The 23011-nt window shown below is 40.3% G+C and overlaps 8 protein-coding genes across 8 annotated transcripts; 4 read left to right on the forward strand and 4 right to left on the reverse strand.

Annotated features, from left to right (window-relative positions):
• Positions 1 to 309: 309 nt before the first annotated feature.
• On the forward strand, positions 310 to 3816 carry SAPINGB_P003456 (uncharacterized protein; the record flags this gene model as incomplete). Its single annotated transcript, XM_031998174.1, has 1 exon — positions 310 to 3816. One exon carries the CDS (start codon positions 310 to 312, stop codon positions 3814 to 3816), a length of 3507 nt encoding a protein of 1168 aa, XP_031854065.1.
• Positions 3817 to 4424: 608 nt separating this feature from the next.
• Positions 4425 to 7607, forward strand: SAPINGB_P003457 (uncharacterized protein; the record flags this gene model as incomplete). Its single annotated transcript, XM_031998175.1, has 1 exon — positions 4425 to 7607. The coding sequence occupies one exon, from the start codon at positions 4425 to 4427 to the stop codon at positions 7605 to 7607; it is 3183 nt and encodes a 1060-aa protein (XP_031854066.1).
• Positions 7608 to 7752: 145 nt separating this feature from the next.
• On the forward strand, positions 7753 to 8691 carry SAPINGB_P003458 (uncharacterized protein; the record flags this gene model as incomplete). The annotated part of the gene is made up of 1 exon (XM_031998176.1): positions 7753 to 8691. One exon carries the CDS (start codon positions 7753 to 7755, stop codon positions 8689 to 8691), a length of 939 nt encoding a protein of 312 aa, XP_031854067.1.
• Positions 8692 to 9769: 1078 nt separating this feature from the next.
• SAPINGB_P003459 (uncharacterized protein) lies at positions 9770 to 10615 on the forward strand (the record flags this gene model as incomplete). The annotated part of the gene is made up of 1 exon (XM_031998177.1): positions 9770 to 10615. The coding sequence occupies one exon, from the start codon at positions 9770 to 9772 to the stop codon at positions 10613 to 10615; it is 846 nt and encodes a 281-aa protein (XP_031854068.1).
• A 340-nt stretch (positions 10616 to 10955) lies between these two features.
• On the reverse strand, positions 10956 to 15103 carry SAPINGB_P003460 (uncharacterized protein; the record flags this gene model as incomplete). Its single annotated transcript, XM_031998178.1, has 2 exons — positions 10956 to 14865; positions 15003 to 15103. The coding sequence occupies 2 exons, from the start codon at positions 15101 to 15103 to the stop codon at positions 10956 to 10958; spliced, it is 4011 nt and encodes a 1336-aa protein (XP_031854069.1).
• A 597-nt stretch (positions 15104 to 15700) lies between these two features.
• SAPINGB_P003461 (uncharacterized protein) lies at positions 15701 to 16296 on the reverse strand (the record flags this gene model as incomplete). The annotated part of the gene is made up of 2 exons (XM_031998179.1): positions 15701 to 16086; positions 16206 to 16296. The coding sequence occupies 2 exons, from the start codon at positions 16294 to 16296 to the stop codon at positions 15701 to 15703; spliced, it is 477 nt and encodes a 158-aa protein (XP_031854070.1).
• A 267-nt stretch (positions 16297 to 16563) lies between these two features.
• Positions 16564 to 18090, reverse strand: SAPINGB_P003462 (uncharacterized protein; the record flags this gene model as incomplete). The annotated part of the gene is made up of 2 exons (XM_031998180.1): positions 16564 to 17816; positions 17880 to 18090. 2 exons carry the CDS (start codon positions 18088 to 18090, stop codon positions 16564 to 16566), a joined length of 1464 nt encoding a protein of 487 aa, XP_031854071.1.
• A 124-nt stretch (positions 18091 to 18214) lies between these two features.
• SAPINGB_P003463 (uncharacterized protein) lies at positions 18215 to 19914 on the reverse strand (the record flags this gene model as incomplete). The annotated part of the gene is made up of 2 exons (XM_031998181.1): positions 18215 to 19589; positions 19640 to 19914. The coding sequence occupies 2 exons, from the start codon at positions 19912 to 19914 to the stop codon at positions 18215 to 18217; spliced, it is 1650 nt and encodes a 549-aa protein (XP_031854072.1).
• Positions 19915 to 23011: the final 3097 nt, after the last annotated feature.

Below are 23011 nucleotides of genomic sequence, written 5' to 3' on the forward strand. Positions count from 1 at the left end.
CTATATATGGGTGCAGCCTGCCCGTTGTGATGCTGCATGTGCATGTCCACCACCTACCGGGAAAATTTTCCCACTCACCATCCACCATAAAAAAAAAAAAAAAATAAAATAAAAAACTTCCAGCGCCATTCAGTTTTCTTTCCTTACTAGCCAGACCATGTTGGTATCCTGAAAAAATCTCTGATAATGGGCTGAACAGACTTTTTTTCCCCCCCCTTTCATTTTTCATTAGAATTTCATAGAGAAAGAGAGAGAAAGAAAGAAAGAAAGAGAAACTATTGAATATAATACCCCACACATATTTACACCATGACGCCCTCGCAGCAGCACGGAAGAACATTTGTTTTCGATTCCAACGATAATAATGTGCTTGACGGTTACAACGACGTTGAGGCCACTTTCTTTTCGTCGGATGATAGTGACTCGTCTGTTACGACTTCATCTTCGTCGTCAACATCTTCATCTTCATCCTCCTCCTCGGCTTCAGGTCCTCTGGATATTCCTTCGGATGGAGACTCAGATAATGACGTCTACCACAACCATTTGGGCCAAGGTGAGCAGCAACACTACTTGGCTGAGCAGCAGCAAACTACCAGTAATAGCAACAACAATAATAACAATAACAATCAGTCTCGGCACACTTTTGGGCACCGCAACAACACTGGGAACTTCCACCGCAACGCTGGGTTTGGTGGTACCCGCAACCAGACTCTAGATGGAACTACAGCGCATGACGTTCACCCTAATAGAGTGCCACTGCGATCAAATACTGCACCTACTATATCCTCCTCTTCATCGACTTTGGGCGTTGCGCAAAACACAGACCATTTAGGTCCTGGTGGTCGTCGGTTGAGTGCTGCTAGTGCGCACAGTTTTTACAGTGTCAATAGTCAGTCCAGTAGTTTGCACAGCGTGCGCAGCTCTAAAAGTCAGCGGCGCGCAGATCCTTTGTATCGTCTCAAATCAATTATCAAGTCCCAGGCTCAAAAACATGCAAATGCCATGCACTCAGACTCTGATAATGAGAGCGAGGGTTATGCTAGCGAGTGCGATTACTTCTCTTTGGGTGAAGACCGTAGCAGCAACAATGATAGACGCGACGATAGAGCTAATAATGAAGATGAAGGTGAGTTTGAGGATGACGGTGGTATGGAAATCAGCGTTGGGAATGGCGCTCCAGCGCCGCCTGGAATTATGATGAACCGAAAGGACGACAGTGAAACTTTGAATGACGAAGCCAATCTTGTTGAGAATAGGGCCAAAAACACTACTTCTCGTCCTGTCAAGATTGAGGAACCTATTGTACCGTCATCTGAGCTTCACCGACTTAAAAAGGAACGACGCAAGGCACGCAAGGCGGCTATTGCTTTATCAAATACTCTTGGTGAGGAAGAAGAAGAAGAAGAAGGCGTGGACTTGGAGGCCGAGCAAGTCCCTCGGCGCAAAAAACAGCGCAATAGACTTAAACGCGTCAAGTCGCACCGATACTACTCTCGCAGCATGACATCGACATCTGCTGCAGCTGCTCGTCGACGTGCTGGATGGGACCCTGGTATTGATATTCGTTATACACAGGCCATTCTTCAAAGCATTGGATCTGTGGTGACAATTGTAGACTATAATGCGACTCGCTATCGAGTGGTTCAAACGGAGGTGTACCCGGAAGGTGAAGACTTGACTTATGAGTACGAGGACGAAAATGGCGAGGTTGTTGAAATTCCGGGGATTTCACGCGCGCAACAGAAAAATGCCGACTTTTATTTTCATCTTGATAACCGGCCTGCTTGGTCTTCAGTGCGGTGGATTTCTGTCAATGGGCTTTCATGGGAAACGATTTCTGCCATTTCGCAGCGGTTCCAGTTGCATCGTCTTGCTATTGAAGATATGGTTGAAATCCCTCAACGCACTAAAGCCGATATGTATCCAAGTCATATTTTTTGTGTGCTGCCTATGCACAAGCTTGTGTTTTACAAACCTACAGATAATACAAAGGGAAGTGGCCAAGGGACGGGGACCATTTCCAAAAACGATCATCATGAGCACATTCGGCGATCACAAACAAATGCTAGTACTCACAGTACACAAAACCATCACTCTCATCGACGCAACTCTATGGAGAGTTTGAGTAGCGAGCCTATTAAGCCGTCATGGATTTGGTACTGGGTTCCTTGGTCTGTTGCCGAGTGGATGCTTGATCATAATGTGCATTTCCCGCGGCTTTTTAAGGGCTGGTTTTCTCGTGATCAAAACGAGGAGGAGGATGAGGAAGAAGTTGTTGTTGTTAATCCTGGAGTGGAAATGCAAGATATGAATGGAATTATGAACCGTGATTCACAGCCCTCACGGCCCACAACAAGGGTACCGACTCGAACACCGGCTCAAACACCAAATAGAGCAGCTACCACTATGTCTTCTCAACAACCACCCCCATCTCCTGGACATAAGCGTGCTCATACTTCCACTCTTAATCCATTTCTCAATAGTGGAGTATCCAAAATGTCGCGCAAGTTTACTCATAAGGTTGCCTCTGGTGTGAAGCAAGTAGCTACATTTTACGATAGTGATAGTTCGTCAAGTGATTCAAGTGATCAGGGTGATGACTCTACTCGGTCATTGACTTGGCGGCTATCAAAGCAGCAAGATAAGACAATTTACGATTGGAACAATACGTACATGAAGCAAACCTCACACGGGAAAACACCTGCCTTTATTGAAAAGAAGCGACCATTGGCCAAATACCATCGTGCGGTGGGCGTTGAGCAAGTTTCATTGTTTTTGACGAACCAAAAAACGGTCATTTCCTTTTTTGAGCGATCTGCACCGGATATTGAGCGACCTTTGCTTGCTCGTCTTTCTACCAAGTCCACCATGTTGCGTGAATCTTGCGATCCATCAATGTTACTTCAGGCAATCATTGATATTATTGTTGACCAGGCACAGCCTATCATTACTGCTTACCGGCGCCGATTTACAGAGCTTGAAGTTGATGCTATGGTAACTCCCACCATGGCACATACTCAGGATCTTCACTTGATGGCGGCTGAGCTTTCCTTGCTGAGTAACACCATCATGCCGATTTCGACACTAGTACAGTCTCTACGTGATCATACTGCAGCTGCAGTTGCACACAAGGGGACAACAAAAAATCATGGCCATGCTAATCATGGTAACAAAACAAACCCGGCGCTTAGCGCAGCCATTAATGCTCTGGAGGCTGCTGGCGAGAAGCCCAATTCTCAGGGGGCTAAGCGGTCACCATCACGGTATGCATTGGGTAAGAGTTCTGATGCTCAAGTTAATGTGCGGGACTTTATTGCAGCTGGATTGTCGCAAGCTCCCAAGAACCCGGCGACTTCTAATTCGAATCCTTCCATGGTTGGAATAACACCATTGACTAAGCTGTACTTTGGAGATATTAGTGATCACTTGTTTTCCTACATGCAGGATCTGGATATGATGCGGAAAAACACCCAAAACATGATTGAAATGATTTTCAATACAATTTTTTATGTGAGTGGAGAAGGTGTGAACCAGTTGACGTTTGTGACTGTTGTTTTTATGCCGTTGACGTTTTGGACCAGTTACTTTGGCATGAACTTTGAGCATTTTACAATGTTGGGACAGGGTACCAATTTATTTTGGATCATTTCGATTCCATTTACGATTGGAATGTTGGCAATCATTATGATTTGGCCTATTTACCAGTTTTGTCTTCGGATGCTACGTAGATTGCGCAAGCAATGGCATCGTCGGCAACACAAGATTGAGAAGCGGTTGCGCAAGCGTGCTCGTCGTAAGGAAGTTTCTTCAGTTTGAGCAAAATTTATATTTATTTTTTCTTATTATTTAAATAATAATCAAATATAGAAATGAATGTAAAATATAATTTATTAATAGAACGAATTGTTTATTTGAAAAAAAAAAAAAAAAAAAAAAAACAAGGAAAAATTTCAGTTATAACATTTTAAAGCTTCAAAGCCAATTGTTTGACTCACATGGATAGCGTGCGGCGATCTTCCCAATTAGGAAAAATGTATTTCATTTTAGCTATTTTAAGCAAACATGTCAGTGCGCCTCGCGTGTGTATGTGTATGAAAATTTTCCCACAGTGTGGAAACAGAAAATTTCCCACTACACACTAATAGCATTTTTATGATTACCCAAAAAAATTAAAAATAAAAAAAAAGCCCCTTGTTTTTATAATTCCCGTTTTTTTTTTTTTTTTTTTTTTTTTTTTGTTTCTTTAAACTATCACATGTAGATATAATTAAAACTACAAAACAACGAATCTTTTCAAATCCCTACCAATGTGCCCAAGATTTTCAGTCTCCGGGGCTTGATCGTATAAAAAAATAAAAATAAGAACCAGAAGAAGAAGAAGAGGAAGAACCCTTTAAGAGAAAAAAAGAGAAACAGTCGGAACCATGGCAGCTCCATCTTCACGCACGTTTGTCTTTGACTCTGCACGAGAGTTTGATCGCGACTTTGAGGAAACATTTTACTCAACAGACGACTCGTATTCAAATCTCTCGTCTACTGATACTTCTTCAGAATCTCCATCATCGTCGTCCGATTCTGACGATGATGCATCTCAGCACGCCAGCAGAAGCAGCCAGGATTTCCCCCGCGGAGGTTCTGATAATGGCTTTTATCGCCCACAAGCCTCGGTCCAACCTCCACCGGGCTCGGCTTCTTATACTCGTGACGAACGTGCAACTGCGTTTTATATCAACAACCAGCAACGATACCAAGCTACTGCATCTTCTGGTGATCATCAGCCTTCACCATCTCCGTTGAGCCCAAATTCACCGGGACCACTAACTGCTGCTGCAAACGAGAATACCTCAGAGGACCCCAACAGTGGTGGTGGTGGTGGTGGCACCCAACGATTTGTACGTGCCTTTTCTCGTGTAGTGATTGAAGCTGCACATATGCTTTCGCCCACATCTGACACAAATGATGATAACTTGGGTTCACGACAAAGACGTCAACGGCGTCGCCGCGGAATAGAGCCACCCGCATCGCGCTCTGAAGAGCATCGTGAACGCTTTAGGTTTCTTGCTCGTCGGGCACAACGTGAGCGCACTCATAATGATTCCACTGTTATTGAAGAAGAAGAAGCGGGTGATGGGGACGAAAAATACTTAGAAGTAGAGGGTGGTAAGGAACAGTTTACAGATGATGAGGAGGATGTCAATGTGGATGTTGTGCCAGTGGGTCGCAGCTCAAGCGTGAGTCGTGGAAGCACCAGTGATGCGCGTGTTTTATTTGATGACATGGAGGACGATGGGAATGATGGTGACGACGAGGCCATAGCTTCAGGTTATGGCGATGGAGATGGAGATGATGAGGAGGATGAGGTTATAGTTACCAATGGAGGGTCTGCAGAGCCCCCGAAAAACTCGATTTTCCGACGAAAGTCAGCTGAAGTGATGCGTGGGTCCGGAGGAGAAAACAATAAACCGTATGGAATTCCTGGGGAAAATGCACATGAGTATCAGTCAACACATGCGTTCCCAGTGATTGAGCAAGAAGTGGTGAATGAAAAAGTTGTACCATCTACAGATGGTGATGTTGTAATTGAAGAGCCTGAGCGCGATTCTAACAGACGGCACCGGCGACATGCGAAGCAAAATGGTGGTAGTGAGGGAGGAGCTGGAGGTGATGGTGGGGCTGAAGATGAGCATGGGAATAGGCGCAAGAAGACCCGGAAGCGGAGAAAGTCACACCGTCGATACTCTGCAAGTATGGCTTCAGCAGCAGCAGCTCGACGACGAGCTGGGTGGGAGCCTGGTGTTGATATCCGCACGACGGATGTTATTTTGCAGAGCATTGGATCGTGTGTTACTATTGTTGATTATAATGGGTCTCGGTACCGAATTGTTCAGACTGAGGTTCTTCCTGAGCACCATCCAGATGGAGAAGAAGAAGAAGATGGGCATACTCCTGGCAGTGCTCCGTTGTATGCTCAATGGTGGCAGAATAGTGCGCAGACGACTCCTGGAGTGAATGGGGCGCCATCATCTCGAGTGGATGAACAAAACAAGGATTTTTATGATCATCTTGACAATAGACCTGAGTGGTCATCTGTTCGTTGGATTTCAGTGAATGGATTATCTTGGGAAACAATTTCTGCAATTTCTCAGCGGTACCAACTGCATCGTCTTGCGATTGAAGATATGATTGACATTCCGCAGCGAACTAAGGTGGACATGTATCCAACACACACGTTCTGCGTGCTGCCACTGCATAAGCTTATTTCATACAAGCCAGACGATTCCTCTGAGCAAGCCAAGCGTTTACGATGGTTTAGAAAAAGTGCTGAGTCGAATGGGACAACGACTGGAGGAAATTCATCTCGTGTGCGGCCAATTAGGTCGCGAGTGTCTACGATGGGCCGGCGAAGAGATGTGGGAGGGTCTGGGTTTATTAGCGATGACGGAGATAGCGACTCATCTACGGCGAGCAGCGATAAGCCATTGTCAAGTCAGATTGCTGAGATGCCTACGAATACAATTTATGACTGGAACAATCCGTACGTTGCAAGTTTGAAGAAGCCAGTTTACATTGAAAAGAAGCGGCCGCTGGCGGCATATCGACGAGCGGTTGGTGTTGAGCAAGTGTCGTTATTTTTGACTGATCAACAAACGGTGATTTCATTTTTCGAGCACTCTGCTGTGGATATTGAGCGACCGCTACTTGCACGGTTATCGACCAAGTCTACGATGCTACGAGAGTCTTGCGACCCGTCTATGTTGCTGCAGGCCATTATAGATATTATTGTTGACCAGGCTCAGCCGATAATTACGGCGTACCGGCGGCGGCTGACTGAATTGGAAATGGATGTTATGGTGATGCCCAACATGTCGCATACTCAGGACTTGCACTTGATGGCTGCAGAGTTGTCATTGTTGCGCAACAATATTGTGCCAATTACGTCACTGATTCAGTCGTTAAGAGACCACACGCAGTCTGGGGTTGTGGGGAATGGGCCAGTGGCTATGGAGGGAGGAGTAGACAATATTGAAGGAGGAGATAATGAAAAGGAGGGTGAGGGGAAGGTGGGGGATAATTCTACAGGAACAGCAGCAGTTTTATTATCTACATCTACGGGGTCATCATCGTCAACAGTCCATGAAGATAATAATTCATATTTTGGGAACAGTCGGATTTCGGCAGTGGCCAAGGTTTATCTTGCGGATGTTTCTGATCACTTGTTATCATACACACAGGATCTTGATTTGATGAGGAACAATACGAAGAATATGATTGATATGATTTTCAATACGATATCGATTCAGAGCAGTGATGGTGTGAAGCAGTTGTCACTTGTTACGGTAGTCTTTATGCCTTTATCGTTTTGGACGGGGTATTTTGGAATGAACTTTGAGAACTTTACGCTATTGGAGGCTGGGACACCTTTGTATTGGAAGATTGCTGTGCCATTTGCATTTGGGGTATTGTTGCTGGTGATGGTTACATCTGTGCTTGAATGGTACCGGCACTTGAAGAGGTATGTGCGTAAGAGTTGGGTGCGACACCAGCGTAAGGTCTCGAAGAGGTTGATGAAGAGGGCTAAGAAGAAGATGGAAATGGCTGTTGTGTGAAGTTTTTTTTGTAACTGTAATTGTAATTAACAAGAGGATCTCTATTTATTTATTTATATATTTTTTTTTAAAAAATTTCAATAATCTCAACAATTTCAACAACAATCAAATATTTAAACTGGATTTAATCCAAAATAAACAAGTGATGATGAGTAGCAATGAGGAAGAGGAGTTGCCAGACATGTTTACGGAGGCTCTTCCGACATCCCAAGACGTTTGGGAAGCTTTAAAGGTGAACCCTAGGCTTGAAGAAGAAAGCGTTGCAGCTAGTTGCCAACTTGTGTATCCAGCAGGAATAATTCTACGAATGCCTGTTGAAGCACTTTTACGGGCGCTTATTATATTTAATCGGGGTGTCATCATGTGGCCGTTTACGAGTGAAGAAGAGCAGGTTAATAATGATGAATTGAGCATTCGAAACAATGTTGCAGCCCGCGCAGCTGCATCTTTATATCTAGCCGCTAAAACAGTTACAGGCTGTACACCAGAGCTCGGTGCCTCGCCGCAGGCGGTGAGTCTTGCTGTGGGTCACTTGTGTGAGGCTAACAATGGGAGGGAATCTACAATCAAGCCTTATTTTCAGTGGAATCGTCCTTCTTCAAGTGCAATTTTACAAGCGGAGCCTCGGATACTGGCTGCACTTGGGTACGATATGAGTTCTGGGCGAGCGAGTGCGGTGACACTTGCTATTGCATACTGTGCGATGATTGGGCTTTGTGTTGATGTTGATGTTGGAGATAAGGAGAAGGCCGAACGGCAGCAGGAGAAAGAACAGGGAAGAAGGAGCAGAGATATGGTTGGTCGTGTGGTGGGGAGAATTTTAGAAGCGGCCGCGGGCAGTTTGTGGGCAACTGGGATTCATAGTGGACGAACACTAGCATGTGCTGCTATTGAGAGTGTAGTTGGAGAGGATAGTATTTGTGGTGGTGGTGGTATTCGTGATGGTGATGATGAATCATTGATGGTTTGCAGAGGATGGTGGAGGGTATTTGATGTTCGGGACGCCGAGCTGGAGCATTGTGCTGGACACATTGCTAGTAGTCGGGCACGGGTAGAGAGTATTTGTAGGGCTGCGGGATGTTAGAGTGGGTTAGGGGTTTTTTATAATTTTATAATTTTATAATTATGAGGATTTTATTTTATTTTATTGCGGCAAGGGTTTTTCCGGGATTATTATTATTAAATAAAAAATATAATTATATAAATAATTATTTAAGCTTGGCTTGGCTTTAAAATTGGCAAGATGTGGGTAGCCCGAAAAGGCGAACAAAAAAATAAAAAAAAAAAAAGAGATTTAACGGTTTTAAAAGCAAGCAAAGACAGGAAAGGAAAGGAAAAGAAAAGAAAGCAGATGATCTTTTTTTTTTTATCTTTTTATTTTTTTTGTTATTATTTTATTTTATATTTGTTAGTAACTGCTTCTTGCTTTTTATTTCTTACTTCTTACTTCTTACTTCTTGCTTCTTGCTTTTGGATTTAAAATCTGTTAAAAAAGATGGAAATAAAATAAAATAAAATAAATAAACGGGTAATTTATATATAAATTTATGTTGAAGTACTTTTGCTTGTATTTTTTTTTAATAAAAAATAAATAAATTTCAAGCAAAAAAAACTCGCTTGTGACAAAAAAAAAAAAAAAATTAAATTTTTTAAATTTTTTAAATTTTTTAAAATTCAACCGTTTTTTTTTTTTTTTATTTTATTGATTTCGTTTATTATTTTCTTGTAATGGAAATTTAGAAATTTTGGAGATTTTCTAAATAAAAAAAAATGATGAAATTGCAAATATTTTCCATTTAATATTTTCATTAATATATAAATAAATTTATTTATTTATTTATTTAAAAAAAGATACATTTATTTCGTAATTAAAAAAAAAAAAAAAAAAAAAAGAATACATTTTTGTTTAGTTTCTATCATAGGCAGGGCCTGCCGATATATATATATATATATATAAATAAAAGTCATATTTTGGTATATATACAATAATTAATTAATTCCATTCCCCAAAATCTATTTTAATTAAAAAAAAAAAAATTTTTTTTATTATAAAAGAAATCAAAAATAATCCTCGTCCTTTTTTTTTTTTTTTCTTTCTTTCTTTCTTTCTCTTTTCTTTTCTTTAAAAATAAATAAATAAACCCCTCCCTCACTTCATTATAATGACTTCAACTCTCACACCATCTCGTTCTTCAGATACTCTCAGAACTCTAGTCGATTCTATAATCATCTCTTCATCTTCACCACTCCATCGTTCTTCCTCTACAGATTCTATTGCTTCTCTTACAACACTCGTCCCACCTCCACGTACAAGATCTTCTCGCAACAACAACCTCCTCCGCCGCACAATTAACGCACAGCCTTACCCGCCCTCTTATTATAATTACCCGCCCGCGGGCGCACAACGTGCTCGTCACACCGGCATTGGCGGTTATGGTAATATTAGCCGCCGCGGGACCCGTTGCAACAATAATAACAATAATAACACTTCTTCCAGATCAAGCTCACCTGTTCAAACTTTAAGACAAACCGTGTCGGCACTAAGACCCCGGTCCCGGTCGCCTATTCTCGTGGCCACCAATACACAAGACGATCCAGCTAACACTAGTAACAGTATTAATAGTAGTAGTAGTAGTAATAACAGTAGTAATAACAGTAGTAGTCACCAACCTTCCTCTTCTACCACAATCAATAACGCTAATCGCAGACTGGAGCGGCAGGGGCAGCTATGGGCTATCGGTACATCTGAAGGTACACTGCGACAAGGAGCCGCGCAAATCACATCTGGTGCAAGTGACACGGATAATTCAAATTCCAGCTCAATAACAAATACTATTAATAACGTTGATTCAAATAATTCAACGTCTAGCGGCTCTTTGCTCGGTTCGGCCTTCTCTTCACTACATCAACAACAACAACAACAACAACAGCAAGCGCCAGCCACTCCAGCAAAACTACTTTCGCGACTAAAATCATATTTGAAACTTGCTGATCCTCTCATAGCTTAATAGTCTATTCTTTTTTTTTTTTTTTGCTTCTTATTATTATTTATTATTTATTATTTATTATTTATTATTTATTATTTATTATTTATTATTTATTATTTATTATTTATTATTTATTATTTATTATTTATTATTTATTATTTATTATTTATTATTTATTATTTATTATTTATTATTTATTATTTATTATTTATTATTTATTATTTATTATTTATTATTTATTATTCTTCCAAAGTATTCTGTATATTGTATAACCATCAAGTAAGTTTAAAAAAAAAAAAAAAAAAAAAAAAAATGTCACCTGGTGCATTCATAGACTTCACTATATATGTATATAACACTCTCAAACTTCATACCGCCGCTTAATCTCAGCAAGTCGAAGCTCCGTCAACCGAACCGCCTCCTTCAACGTTTGGTCCCGGTACTTGACTCTCAAATCCTTGCTATATCCACCACTACCGGCACCAACTGCACTTTTACTTTTACTTTTACTTGTACTCGTACTTGTACTTGTACTTGCACTTGCACTACTGCCACCCCCATTCTTCGTATCCTCTTCTTGCTGCTTCACAAACTTGTCATAATCCACAAGTCGCGAACTGTCATGCCCCAAAAACCGTGACCGGTCCTCAATCCAACTCCACAATAAATACTCCTCTTCCAGCCGGATCCGCGCAAGTCTCGCTCCATAAGCACCTATTGGGTACATGACTCCAGCATCTTCTCCACGACCTTGTTTCTTCGTCTTTTTCCCAAATGACCACGATGAAGCCCGGCTTTGACCCTCAGGCTCAATATCATATTGCCCAGACCGAGCATCCAAAAACTGCGAAAATGGAATTTCCAAGTCGTCATACTGACCATACTTGTTACTTCCTCCACTGCTAAAGGCTCCAAATAACCACAAAATAAACACACCAATCAACACAAACCCCCACGTGGGAATCGGAACAATGTCAATCGGATTCGACAATAACATATCAAGCACAATCGAAACATAACTCTTCTCTGCTGCTGCCCTTCTAGCCGCTGCTTCTCTAGCCTCCCGCTCCGCCTTCTCCCGTTCTCTCCTGCTAGTCTCCTCCGCTTCTCCAGCACCAGCCTTCTTGCTCTTGCCTTTGGTCTTGACCTTCTTCCCAGCCTTACCCTTCTTGCCCCCAGCTGCCGCTGCTCCACCAACTTTGGGACCAGCAACAGCCTTGACCGTTCCATTAAGCTCTTCAACAAGTGCCTTAGCAAACTCCATCTGACCATCCTGCGTCCCCTTTTCAATCAGTCCCTTCACCAAACTGCGCCCAGTCCATTCCATCTTGTAAGTTAGCATCAATGTCGTATGGTTGTTGCCTGCCCACCAAATCGTATATCTAGTCTTGGTAGAAAAACTATTTCCACTAGGCACGTCCGGAGTTTGTGTAGATGTCGTCACTGAAACATGACTCTCCAAGTCCCACTTCTCAATATTGTCCGTGCAAATGCACCGCGTCTGCTTCGGTCCAATCGACCCATTGATTGGCTTAGTGTACTCGTACTTTCGAAACCCCTCCGGCGCAAGAGAACTGAACGCGCCAAAATGTGCCAGGTCAAAATTCTTTTGATTGTCAGTGTTAAACTTGGTCAGCCATGTGACGTCATTGCCAAAAAGTAAATTAACAACAACCCCAAGCGGCGCCTTAATGGTTTCAGTCAATAATAGCTTTTCTCCAGCTGCATTGTAATCATAATTGGGGTTGGAAGGTGCATGTGTTTCAGGCCCAAGATTGGACACAGGCCACTTGCGACCACCATTCCCATCATCTCCTGGTCCACCACCACCAGATGCTCCTCCATTGGCATTACCGCCACTACTACCACCACTGCCACCATCTTCACCTCCTCCATTGGCACCTTCAGACCCACCATTTTCCCTCCCATCATGGAAAGACTTGCGCCCGCCACCATTAGGACCCTCGTGTCCAGCAGTAGCGGTCCGTGGCGAGCGTACAGAATCTCCAAATTCATCCTCCGACTCAACCGATGAAACAGATGACAAATCAGATCCACTCTCCTCGTAGCCAGAAGAGTCTCCATCTTCGTCATCATCTTCATTGTCATCATCAGTTTCACTGTCACTATCATCATCACTGTCTCCAGAAAAGTCATTGTCTTCAGTCAAATACTGATTGCCATCACCCGACCCTGATTCATTCTGTTCAGCACGTGAACCAGCTTGTTTCCAAATAGACATGAGAAATTCGTAGACACTGTCTCTAGATATGAAACTTGCAAATGAGTACCTGTTATGCAAAGTTTGAATCGTAATACCATTGGGGAATAGCCCAGCAGTCATTTTCTTTTCAAGTCCAACAATTTCGTCAAACCCAATGACAAGCGTTGTCACCCAGCCCAAAATGTTGGAGTTAAAGCACACATTGTGCTCAGAAATGTACATGCGACCTTGGATTAAAATGTCCTTGCTGAGAGCACAACTGTGATCATCAAGCAAAAGATCATATGGTGGCAAGGATCGAAATAAGCGGTGAAATTCTTGATTGCGTCGTTTGTTGGCATATGCAAATCCCACCAAATGGCCCTTATATGCTGACCGCCGATTGCCAAGAATTGTATTGGTTGACACTGGTTGCATAGCAGAAGTAGTATTGTTGACGACATCGTCTCCATCTGATTTTTCATTATCCATGACTAAAGTGTTCAACCGTATAGGTGAAATATCACTAGACTTGCGTCTACGCCGACCACGAAGAGATCCAGAGGGGGAGCGCAAAAAACTAGTAACTGTTCCAGGAACAATCGCTCCGTCAAGCGATGACCGGTCGCGAGCAGAACGACGAAATGAGTTGCTGGTAGCAAGAGTGGAATGAGTGTGAGGACCACTGAAAGATTTGCTGTGAGTAATTTGGTCCGTAGCCATAGGGAGAGCTGCGGAAGCCATTGCAAGAGAAGAGGCAGCGATAGCAGATGAAATACCTCCAGAAGGGTTAGCTGGAGAAGTTGGTCGAGATATGGTGGAAGAAGAAGAAATAGGTTGGCGTTGTTGGTCGGGGGAAAATAAAGAAGAGGGGCCAGGCAACCCAGTGATGGGATTCAAAAGTGGCAAGTCGTCGTGCTTCTTGGGCGCAGCAGCTGATGCATCAGTGACATTAAGGTTCAAGCCAGAAAGGTTGGCATCCGGATTCTGCACAGTAAATTGCGGAGTTGAGGTGCGTTCCGGTTGTTGAACAACAAGTTCCGGAATATTAAGTACTGGAATATCCGAAGTAGCTACATCTCCGGCTGTTGTTCCTACTGAACCCGGTGCTGTTGTGATTGGAGGTACTGATGAAGACGATACACCTTGTAGTTGGGGGCTGTGGTAGTATTGTTGGCTAGGCGTAGCCGAGATTGCGGTAGCAGCTGCAGGAGGAGGAGCAACTGGAATGGAGCTCATAACTGTAGGTCCTGACCCACTACCACCACCACCACCAGAAACAACATGGTTTGGCGGAGGAATAAATGTCCCGGATGATCGGTTACCCGCGGAAGTTTGAGTATTTGAAAATCCTCCCCCCTGTTGACCAAAATTGTTTGCATCCGCTCCGCGCCCTGGAAGATTAAGAATTGGAATTCCAGTTGGTTGCGCGGAAGCAGAGGGAAATGTCATGGTTGCGGCTTGAGGCGGCGCAGTTAAAACCGGCGTCAGACCTAATGCTTCTAACGACAATTCACCATGACCAATTGTATCAATGGATGGTCGTGCAGGGGCAGGCTCGACACGCAGCTCAGGCACTCCAGAGAAAGCCGAGGCAGTATCTGACTCTGCGGTAGTACGCATGCTTGAGTCGGTGAGATCATCGAGAGAACGCTTATTCAAGTCATTGTTGTGGTAATATGAAGAAGTATCGTGGAGACGGAAAAAAGTACCATCCGAAAGAGACCTTTTATGTTCTAAGCCGTGAGAAGATGAAGTGCCACGAAGAACGTTCCCAGCAGCTGAAAGAACAGAAGAGAAAAAGGAAGTTCCAGTATCTGGTGGGGCCAGAGTAGCTGCTGGAAGGGGAGGCATAGGAGGTCTTGAGGCTTCTTTGACAGAAATGTAGCTTGAGTTTGACTTGGACTTTTTCAGTGGGGTGCCTAAAAGAGTGTCTCCAGAAACATCATTCTGATTCAAATCAGTGTCTGTTTCTAAGCTGTCTATGCCGTCTTTGCTGACAATTGTTGCCAAGTGGTTGCTACTATTATTATTTCCATGAGACCTGACTCGGGAAAGATGGTTATTTCTTTAAAGTCATTGTTAGAAAAAAAGAATTATTGCCAATTGGTGATAAGCTTTTATATATATATATTTATATATTTATTTTTTACTATATAACCTAATATCATGGTTATACGTCTATATTTAAAGAATATCACATACTTGAGACGAGAGATTTTATCAGACACTCCAGAGCCACTACTTTCTTTGGGAGGCCGTAGATCGCGCGCTGAATTAAAGGCCACCTGAGAAAGATCCGACATTGTTAAGATATTTGCTGAATATCTTTTTTTTTTTTTATATTTTTATTTTTGAGGTGTAATTTGAAATTCTTTAATTAAATACACCTATATATATATATATATTTAAGATAATTTTTTTGGTGGTATTGAGTGAAAAAAAAAAAAAAGGAGGATTATGTTCGTTGGTGTAGTTGTTGGAATGAATACAATTGTTAATTAATAATGTCCATATATATAAAAAAAAAAAAAAAAGTCTCTCAGAAAATTCCCCCTCCTTACAACAACAACAACAATAACAATAATAATAATATTTTTTTTTTTGCCCTGTACGATGGTAAAAAAAAAAAAAAAAAAAAAAAAAAGGCTCATCTGGCTTTTTTTTTGTTTTTTTTTTTGTCATACAAAAAACAACAAAGCCGCTACAGTTGTAATGTCACACAAATATCTTCCAACGACACTTCCACTCTACCCAAACATCATCATCATTAATCAGTCAATCAGTCAATCAATCAATCAATCAATCAATTCAGTACGTTTGAAATCCATTGTAAAAGAGAAAATCGTCGTAATTCATTAAATATAAAAGCCTAAATACAACCATCCAGTATAAACCTTTACTTAGTGGTCCTCAGCCCATTCATTTTCGCGCCGAATCTGTTGTTCCTCCTCAGGTGTAAAGTCATTGTAAATGTTAAACGTCTTGCGAATCTCTTCGGGGGTTTTGTTACGAATCATATTGGCCACAGTTTTGGACCCAGCATCAAGTAACGACCGAATGTCAAGGTAGTTTGCTGCCAGCAAAATCTCAAATAACAACTCCTGATCTACCTGGAAAAATTTGGCATCCCACTCAGAAATGTCAGTGGCGTTCTTAGTCTGCTCGCTATCCTCGTCAGCATGGGGTATGGGGTCATCTTTGTGGTGCTCGCAGTATTCAATCACCTTCTTCAACACGTTCGAAGTAGCATTTGGCAGTGGAATCTCTGCAGTATCATCTCCAAGGTCTGATTTATATGTTAGCATATGTTTTATCTAGTTGAAAAAAAATAAATAAAATAAAATAATAATATTGCTTCCTAAACTTTTTTATTTTTTTATTTTTTTTTTTTTTCGTTTTACCCACCTTCCATCATATTCTTAATAAGTACACTTCGCGAGGCCGTCTTATTGTCGACCGTATACTTGACATCATCTGCTGAAACTAAAACAACCATTTTTATTTGTGTGATTGTATATATATATATGAATGTAATGTTAAATGTTTTTTTTTTGAGGAAACGTGGAAGTAAAGTTAAATGTCGTGATTAGGATCCCTTTAAATGTTGTTATTAATTATAATTAATTTGTTGAAAAAAAAAAAAAAAATTAATAACCTAGTATTCCTACAAAAAAAGAAAAAAAAAAATTAAAATTTCGTTACCCGGCTTTGCTTGAATAATTTGCTATTAAATCTAAATCTATTCCATCATTTAACCCCAAATCTACATTTCTTTGCTCCACCGAGTCGAATTCAACTTTTGGCCCTCAGATGACCCCCGTGTCCGCTCAATCAGCTCCTCCCGGCCAATGTTGTATGCGCGAGCTTTAGGCATCCGAGACTTTTCCTCTCCATGGATGCTCTGCTTGACCTGTAATGCAGATACTCGATCTCCGTAAACTTGTAAAAACGCAGCTACATCACTCTCAAGAGTCCCAGCCGCTAAAGATGCCCGGATTCCATTGAAAAATATCCGTAATACATGCAGATTATGGATCTGCAAAAGAACCCATGCTGTCATCTCATGTGCATCCAAAAGATGGTGAAGGTACGCCCGGTTGTGGGTCCCTGTAACATTGGGTGTATCTTCTCCAAGAAATGACATGTCTGTCGTATACTTTGCGTCCCACATATTAAGACCAATCTCCTTGATAGTTCCATTCGCAATATCCTCAGGCTTGGCTGGGAAAACAAAATCAAGAACCACTCCAGCATTGGTATACTGAGTCACAAGGTCTCCATTAAATAAATCACTGCCATTCCGCATAACTTGATCAAGCAAGTCGTGTGGAGTCTCCAAGACAGCATTATTGTATCTCACAAGCTTATCCAGCCCACGCTCCTTCAATGCATCAACAACGTTACTCCATAAAGTATTTTGCTTTTCCTCGCTTGCTCCCTCCCCATTCGAAGGCTCTCGGTCCTTGGAGTTGCCAAAGTATGACCATAGTGTCAACCCTGAAATTTTCCCACTCTCATTCAGACTTTGAACATAATCAATGTATGCACCCTGAGTTCTCAAATCAACATATGGCAACACTGGTGCAAAGACTGCCGGCTTGTATGAGTGCTGAGTTAGGTATTCTTGTAAGTTCTCCATCCATCGCTCAGTTCTGAAAACCATCTTCTTGACACGGTTCCCACCAGGTCGAGGAATCAGCCCACGCGCAATATCTTCTCCATTTCCACATTCACCATGATTCTGCTGCGAGAATGAAGGCAAATCAGCCACCGAGATCACAGCATCGGGCTCAAACTTTGACACAAAACGGAAATAGTCTTGTAGCTTCAGCTCGCGTGCACCCTCAGATGTCATAATACCTACGTACTTATCACCGTTCGACTTTACAAGCTGTACGGGAACAGATCGTCTTACCGAAACAAAAACTGGAAGATCTGTCGGCATATTCATAAGATCGCGGCAGGGGCCATCAGTATATTTGAGCAATGGGGGTTCCTCAGGAAGCTTCTCTAGCCCTTGTAGACGTGTTAGTACAAAGCCCTTTCTTTTTTTTCTAATACGATGCTCTAATCACATACAATCCTCGGCACCAACTGTAATACCAGAAAGATCCGTCTTATTCTCAATATGGTCTGGTGTCATGTGCGGAATCACACCTCGAGAAGTAGGCATGATAAAACTAGGTGTCTCAATACTCTTAGCTTTGGAACCAGAGCCAAAGGAGTACACGCCATGACGCGCAAATGATTTGGATGATTCTTTAACAACAGTAAACCCAGCAGCTGACATTAGTGTGTATGGTTGGAATTTTATTTATTTAAACTGTATATATCAAATGAATACGCAAGGGTGTAGAAGAAGAAAAAAAAAAATTAATATAAAAAATTAATATTAAAAAAAAATTCAATAGTGGTTAGGGTTCAATTCTAAATGAAATCCATATCGTCACCGAGTACATGGCAGCTGCCAAAAAAAATACAGAAGATTCCCCACCACATGCAACAAGCTGACCATATACCCAAAGTAAAAAAGATGCTCCAAATACAGCTACCAGGATTTCTAATGGGCCTTTAGCACCCATGAAGCGGCCAATGTCCCCGTGTGGGCATACATTGATCATGGCTGCCAGCACATTGGGCCGCGACATGACTCCAAGCCCAATTAAGCAAATCCCCAGAAACGCACACCGAGTGCTATCTCCAGAAATTCCAAGACAAATAAGACCAAATGTTTCAATTATATTTGCCAGACGCATCACATATACATCTTGTACTCTCATTTTATTGTTACTTCCATCTTTCTGGTTCTTTGTGGCCCCAGATACCCAACCTAAAAAGTCGCCAACGTGTGGCGATAACCCAAGTGATACCACACGGAGAATTGCTGAAACAGCAATAACTATTCCGAGCTGCGATACAGTCACTTTAAGCTTGTACATTAAATAGTTGATGGTGATTGCATCGATTCCGTACGATAGGATGGCAAACAATACGTCAATAATAACAACATTTGTAAGGTTTGTGCGATCAGTATTAGATTTGCATCTTTTCAAAATATCAAAAATATCCTGGTATGGTTTAACGATGGCAGACTTGATTGTTCTGGCTATCTTTTTAGCAAAATTCTTGACTCCAGTAGTCGTCTGTCTACTGTAAGCATCTTCCTCCCATTTGTATCGATATATGGCCAGCTCTTGAACCTTGGGGTTTATCGATTCTGGGAAAACCCACAATACTGAAATAGTTGAAATTCCAATCAGCGTCAAACATACAGTATATGGTGCAATAATGTTGTGTCCAGTACGTTCATACACTTGGCTTCCTAAAATAGGTCCCAAAATATAACCCAACGTTGTGCCACAAAAGATCTGGGCTAGTGCTTTTGTACGATGATTATGCATGATACAATCAGAAACATATGCTGACAAAAGATTCATTACCACAATAGGGTTGGCCACACCTTCAAAAACTGCTCCAATTATTAGGAAATGATAGTTGAGTGTTTTTTGAAGTTTCCAGTTGGTATAAACAATAAACACAGAAACAAACAAACTAATATGGATAATAACCAGAACTTTTTTGCGACCAATTCGGTCAGATAAATTGCATAGGTACGGAATGAAAAAAAGACTGGTTAGTCCAGTTGCAAACTTGCAATAAGTAAGCAAAAGAGAAAGACTGGTCTGTGCAATTGTTGATGATGAGCATAGCTCTGGGTCTGTAATTGGGTGTTTGGGATTTTGCATGCATATGAGCTGTGCTCTGAGTTTCATTTCCACGGGACTCAACCTGTTAAATGTTAGCGTTTTTCATTGTAAATTTGGGGGCAATACACTCACATGGAAGATTCAATGGCTGCAACCAGATAAACTGGTAAGATAAACAGAATGGACGGTCTTCGATACCAAGGTATAGAAGGAATGTATTCTTTAACGTATTCGTCATCATCATCACTGTCTTCTTCTTCTTCTTCTTCCTCGGTGCTTTTGTTATCACTGCAAGAATTGTAGGACTTGACTGATGATCCAGATTGTAATATGCTCTGATGACCCGCACCAGACACTTCAGTGCCTAAAAACAGCAGCGATTCTTCTTCTTCAAATGTAGATTGCATTTTTTTGTTTGTATTTATAAAAAAAAATAAAATGATAAACAAAAAAAAATGATATACTTCTTTCATTTTATACTTGCTCGTGAGTACGTGCTTGGAAAATAAATGGCATTTTTCATTGTTCAACCCTAATTAGGTATTAGTGTGTAACGAAAGAACCTCCCCTCGCAAACAGGGTGCTTCAGCCGTTCTATGGAGGATATCAGCATGAATTCTTGCATACAAAAAACTAACATTATCTTTTTCCACAAAGTTTTCCTACCTCGAGATGGAAATTTTTTTTTTTTTTGATATGTAGATATTTCTGGTGGTTCTACTTGGTGAACATCTATGGTTTGTAAGAACTAGAACTTTAGGAATACGTACCGTATATGTCATTTATATATATATATATATATATATTTTAAAGCCGCTTAAATGCGGCTTTCGAATAGCAACATACTTTCGTGTCATCCAAACACGAGACAGGGAAGAAAAAAAAGAAACCTGTTCAATGTCTATCAAACCCGCGGCATTTTTTCCCTCAGTATCGTGGATTATCACTGTTTGTTTGTTCAAAATAAATTAAAAAAAAAATTGTCTTATCTGCTTTATCTTTTGTTTTTTTGTTTTTGAATATTCACCATTAAAATATCCTTTTGGTTTAAAGTTTATTGCTGTTGTCCCGTTTCAGTGACTTGAAACCCTATTTCTTGGGTAAGGAAGCCCCGCATCTTGGTGTTCTTAAACTGATAAAAAATTATCTCGTTTTTTTTTCTTCTTTTCTTCCTTTCTGTCTTATTTTTTTTTTCTTCTTTTTAAATATCTCCATTAAAAGGTTCTCTTTCTATAGACTGCTGGTTTTTTTTTTTTTTTTTTTTTTTTTTTTTTGAAAACGTTATGCCTCTGATTGCAGTTATTTGCTCAACATTAATAGCAATAGCTGGACTAAGCATAACTTTCAGCGAAAGTAAAAAGCGAAAGCGACAGTCCATAATCAATAAAACTAAAAAGTCTTACAAAAGAGAAGATGAGATTTTAAGAAAGTCTTCAGAGATTTTGATCAGTCAAAATGAAGCCTCTACTTTATCCAACTCCTTGAAACCAAAGAAAAGTGTTAGATTTGCCCATCCCCTATCCTTAGCAACTTCTAATAATATTAAATCTGAGCCTGTTGAAAATAAAAGTCTAAGTGAACTACCGCATGAAAATAATCAACCACGTCTGGAAAACATTGCTTCATCCAATTATCAACCCTTAAAAAATGTTGACTGTCAAGCTGTTTCACCTCTAAAAACCATTATAAAAACTGGCAACATATCATTAAAAGAAAATTTCCAGTCTGATGGTGTTCAAAATGCACTGCAAGAGCTACCTGAAAGCATTCAGCCTAAAAAACTTAAAAAAAATACGACCAACTCTCAAGTTAACCCATCTGAAAATAATCAAGAACCGCTAAGTATTGATGAATCAATACCAACCACAACAGAAAATTTCAATGAAAATACCCCAAGCGTATACATGAAAAATAAGCACTCTTATACACTTAGTACTATGCCAACTATTCCCGAAAATTATGTTAATAAATGTCATACACCAAAGATCATATTGCCCTACTTTATCGATAATCAAAACAGTCTTCATTTTGCTAGTGCAATAGAACAGAACACATTTATTAACCCTTTAAAAACTGATCCAGCGATCAAACTTGATCTAATGGAAGGTTACAATAGGGAAACCTTTTCAAGACGTACACATGGCGCACATATTGATGATTTATTAAGAGCACTTATTCAGCACGAGAAAACAAACATGAAAAAAACATGCGGCCAATTTTTTGCGCCTGGAGAATTGTTTGCAAGGTTGTATGCAATTCCTTCTGGAACTATAGAAACTTTGGATTTAAACATACAGGTTTTTGATGACCAGATTTTTATGGAGCCTGCAGATAAAAATAAAACTACCACTGATTCTTCTCAGAACTATAAGAAACAGCGTTTTCTGGAATTTTTTTCAACTAGTACAACTAGTACAACTAGTAGTAAAAATGAATATAAATATTTCAATTTGAATAGAGGTGGTATAGGTACTATTTCCACTGTTGGAAATTTTCAATTTGATTGTGTTGATAGCGATGGAAATGGGATGTTACTGAGACTTTTAGATCCAAAAACTGTACCATACACTTTTTCCTTTTTTACAATGGCAAAAGCAGAGAATATTTTTTATGCAAATACATATGTAAATAGCAATGTTGTTTACAAAGGTGAAAAGTACAATTTTTTTTCTTTGAAAAAGCTTCTTCTGGATGTTGTAAATTGCTCCGATACTATAACAAAAGAAATGGCTGTTTTCTATGAAAACCTTTTACTTTGGATAAAAGATATTATTTTGTCCGAAGCAAACGATAATGGATATATGAATAATGGGAAATTCATCATTTGGACACTTCATTATAACAAAAGAACTTCCGAAATGACTTTAATCAAAAAATTTAAATCCAGAGGGTTTCTTCTCCGTGAGTTTATTGAATGGAGAAAATCTTTGCAAGATTATGTATAGTAATATTGTTTAATGTAAATAGATATGATTTGAAAAAAAAAAAAAAAAAAAAAAAAACATTTGTATCATCAATTTTTTTTAAACTTTACCAAGCCATCAATTTTTTAAAAAGATTAAAAAGTCAAATGATTCCTCTTTTTTTTTGATTTTAAACCCCATTTCACTTTATCAATTTAAGAATATATATAAGAATGACTTCAAAAATTTCCCTATTATTAGCAATCTTAGTAGTTGCTTCTATTATTGTTAAATCTAAAAAGTCATCAAGCACTAGACAAAGCCCAGTCAAACCCCCCCCCAAACTAAATTAAATCCTATTGAACCCAAAAATAAGGAGCCAAATAATAACAAAACATCACTTCAGAATCAACATGAAACTTTTAAAAATGAAACTATTTCATCTGTAAACAACAATGAAAAGAATATTGGAACTTCAAATGCTTTGACAACTGTTGCTCCACCTCTAACAATTCCATCATCAGCACCAGAACTGAATAAGAGGGCTCTTAATTCAAAAAAGTTGGAATTATCTTTAGAAGATGGCAAAGAACTATATCTT

This window comes from Magnusiomyces paraingens (assembly GCF_902498895.1).
Source record: "Magnusiomyces paraingens strain CBS 517.90 genome assembly, contig: contig3, whole genome shotgun sequence".
NCBI classification, from domain to species: Eukaryota; Fungi; Ascomycota; class Dipodascomycetes; order Dipodascales; family Dipodascaceae; genus Magnusiomyces; species Magnusiomyces paraingens.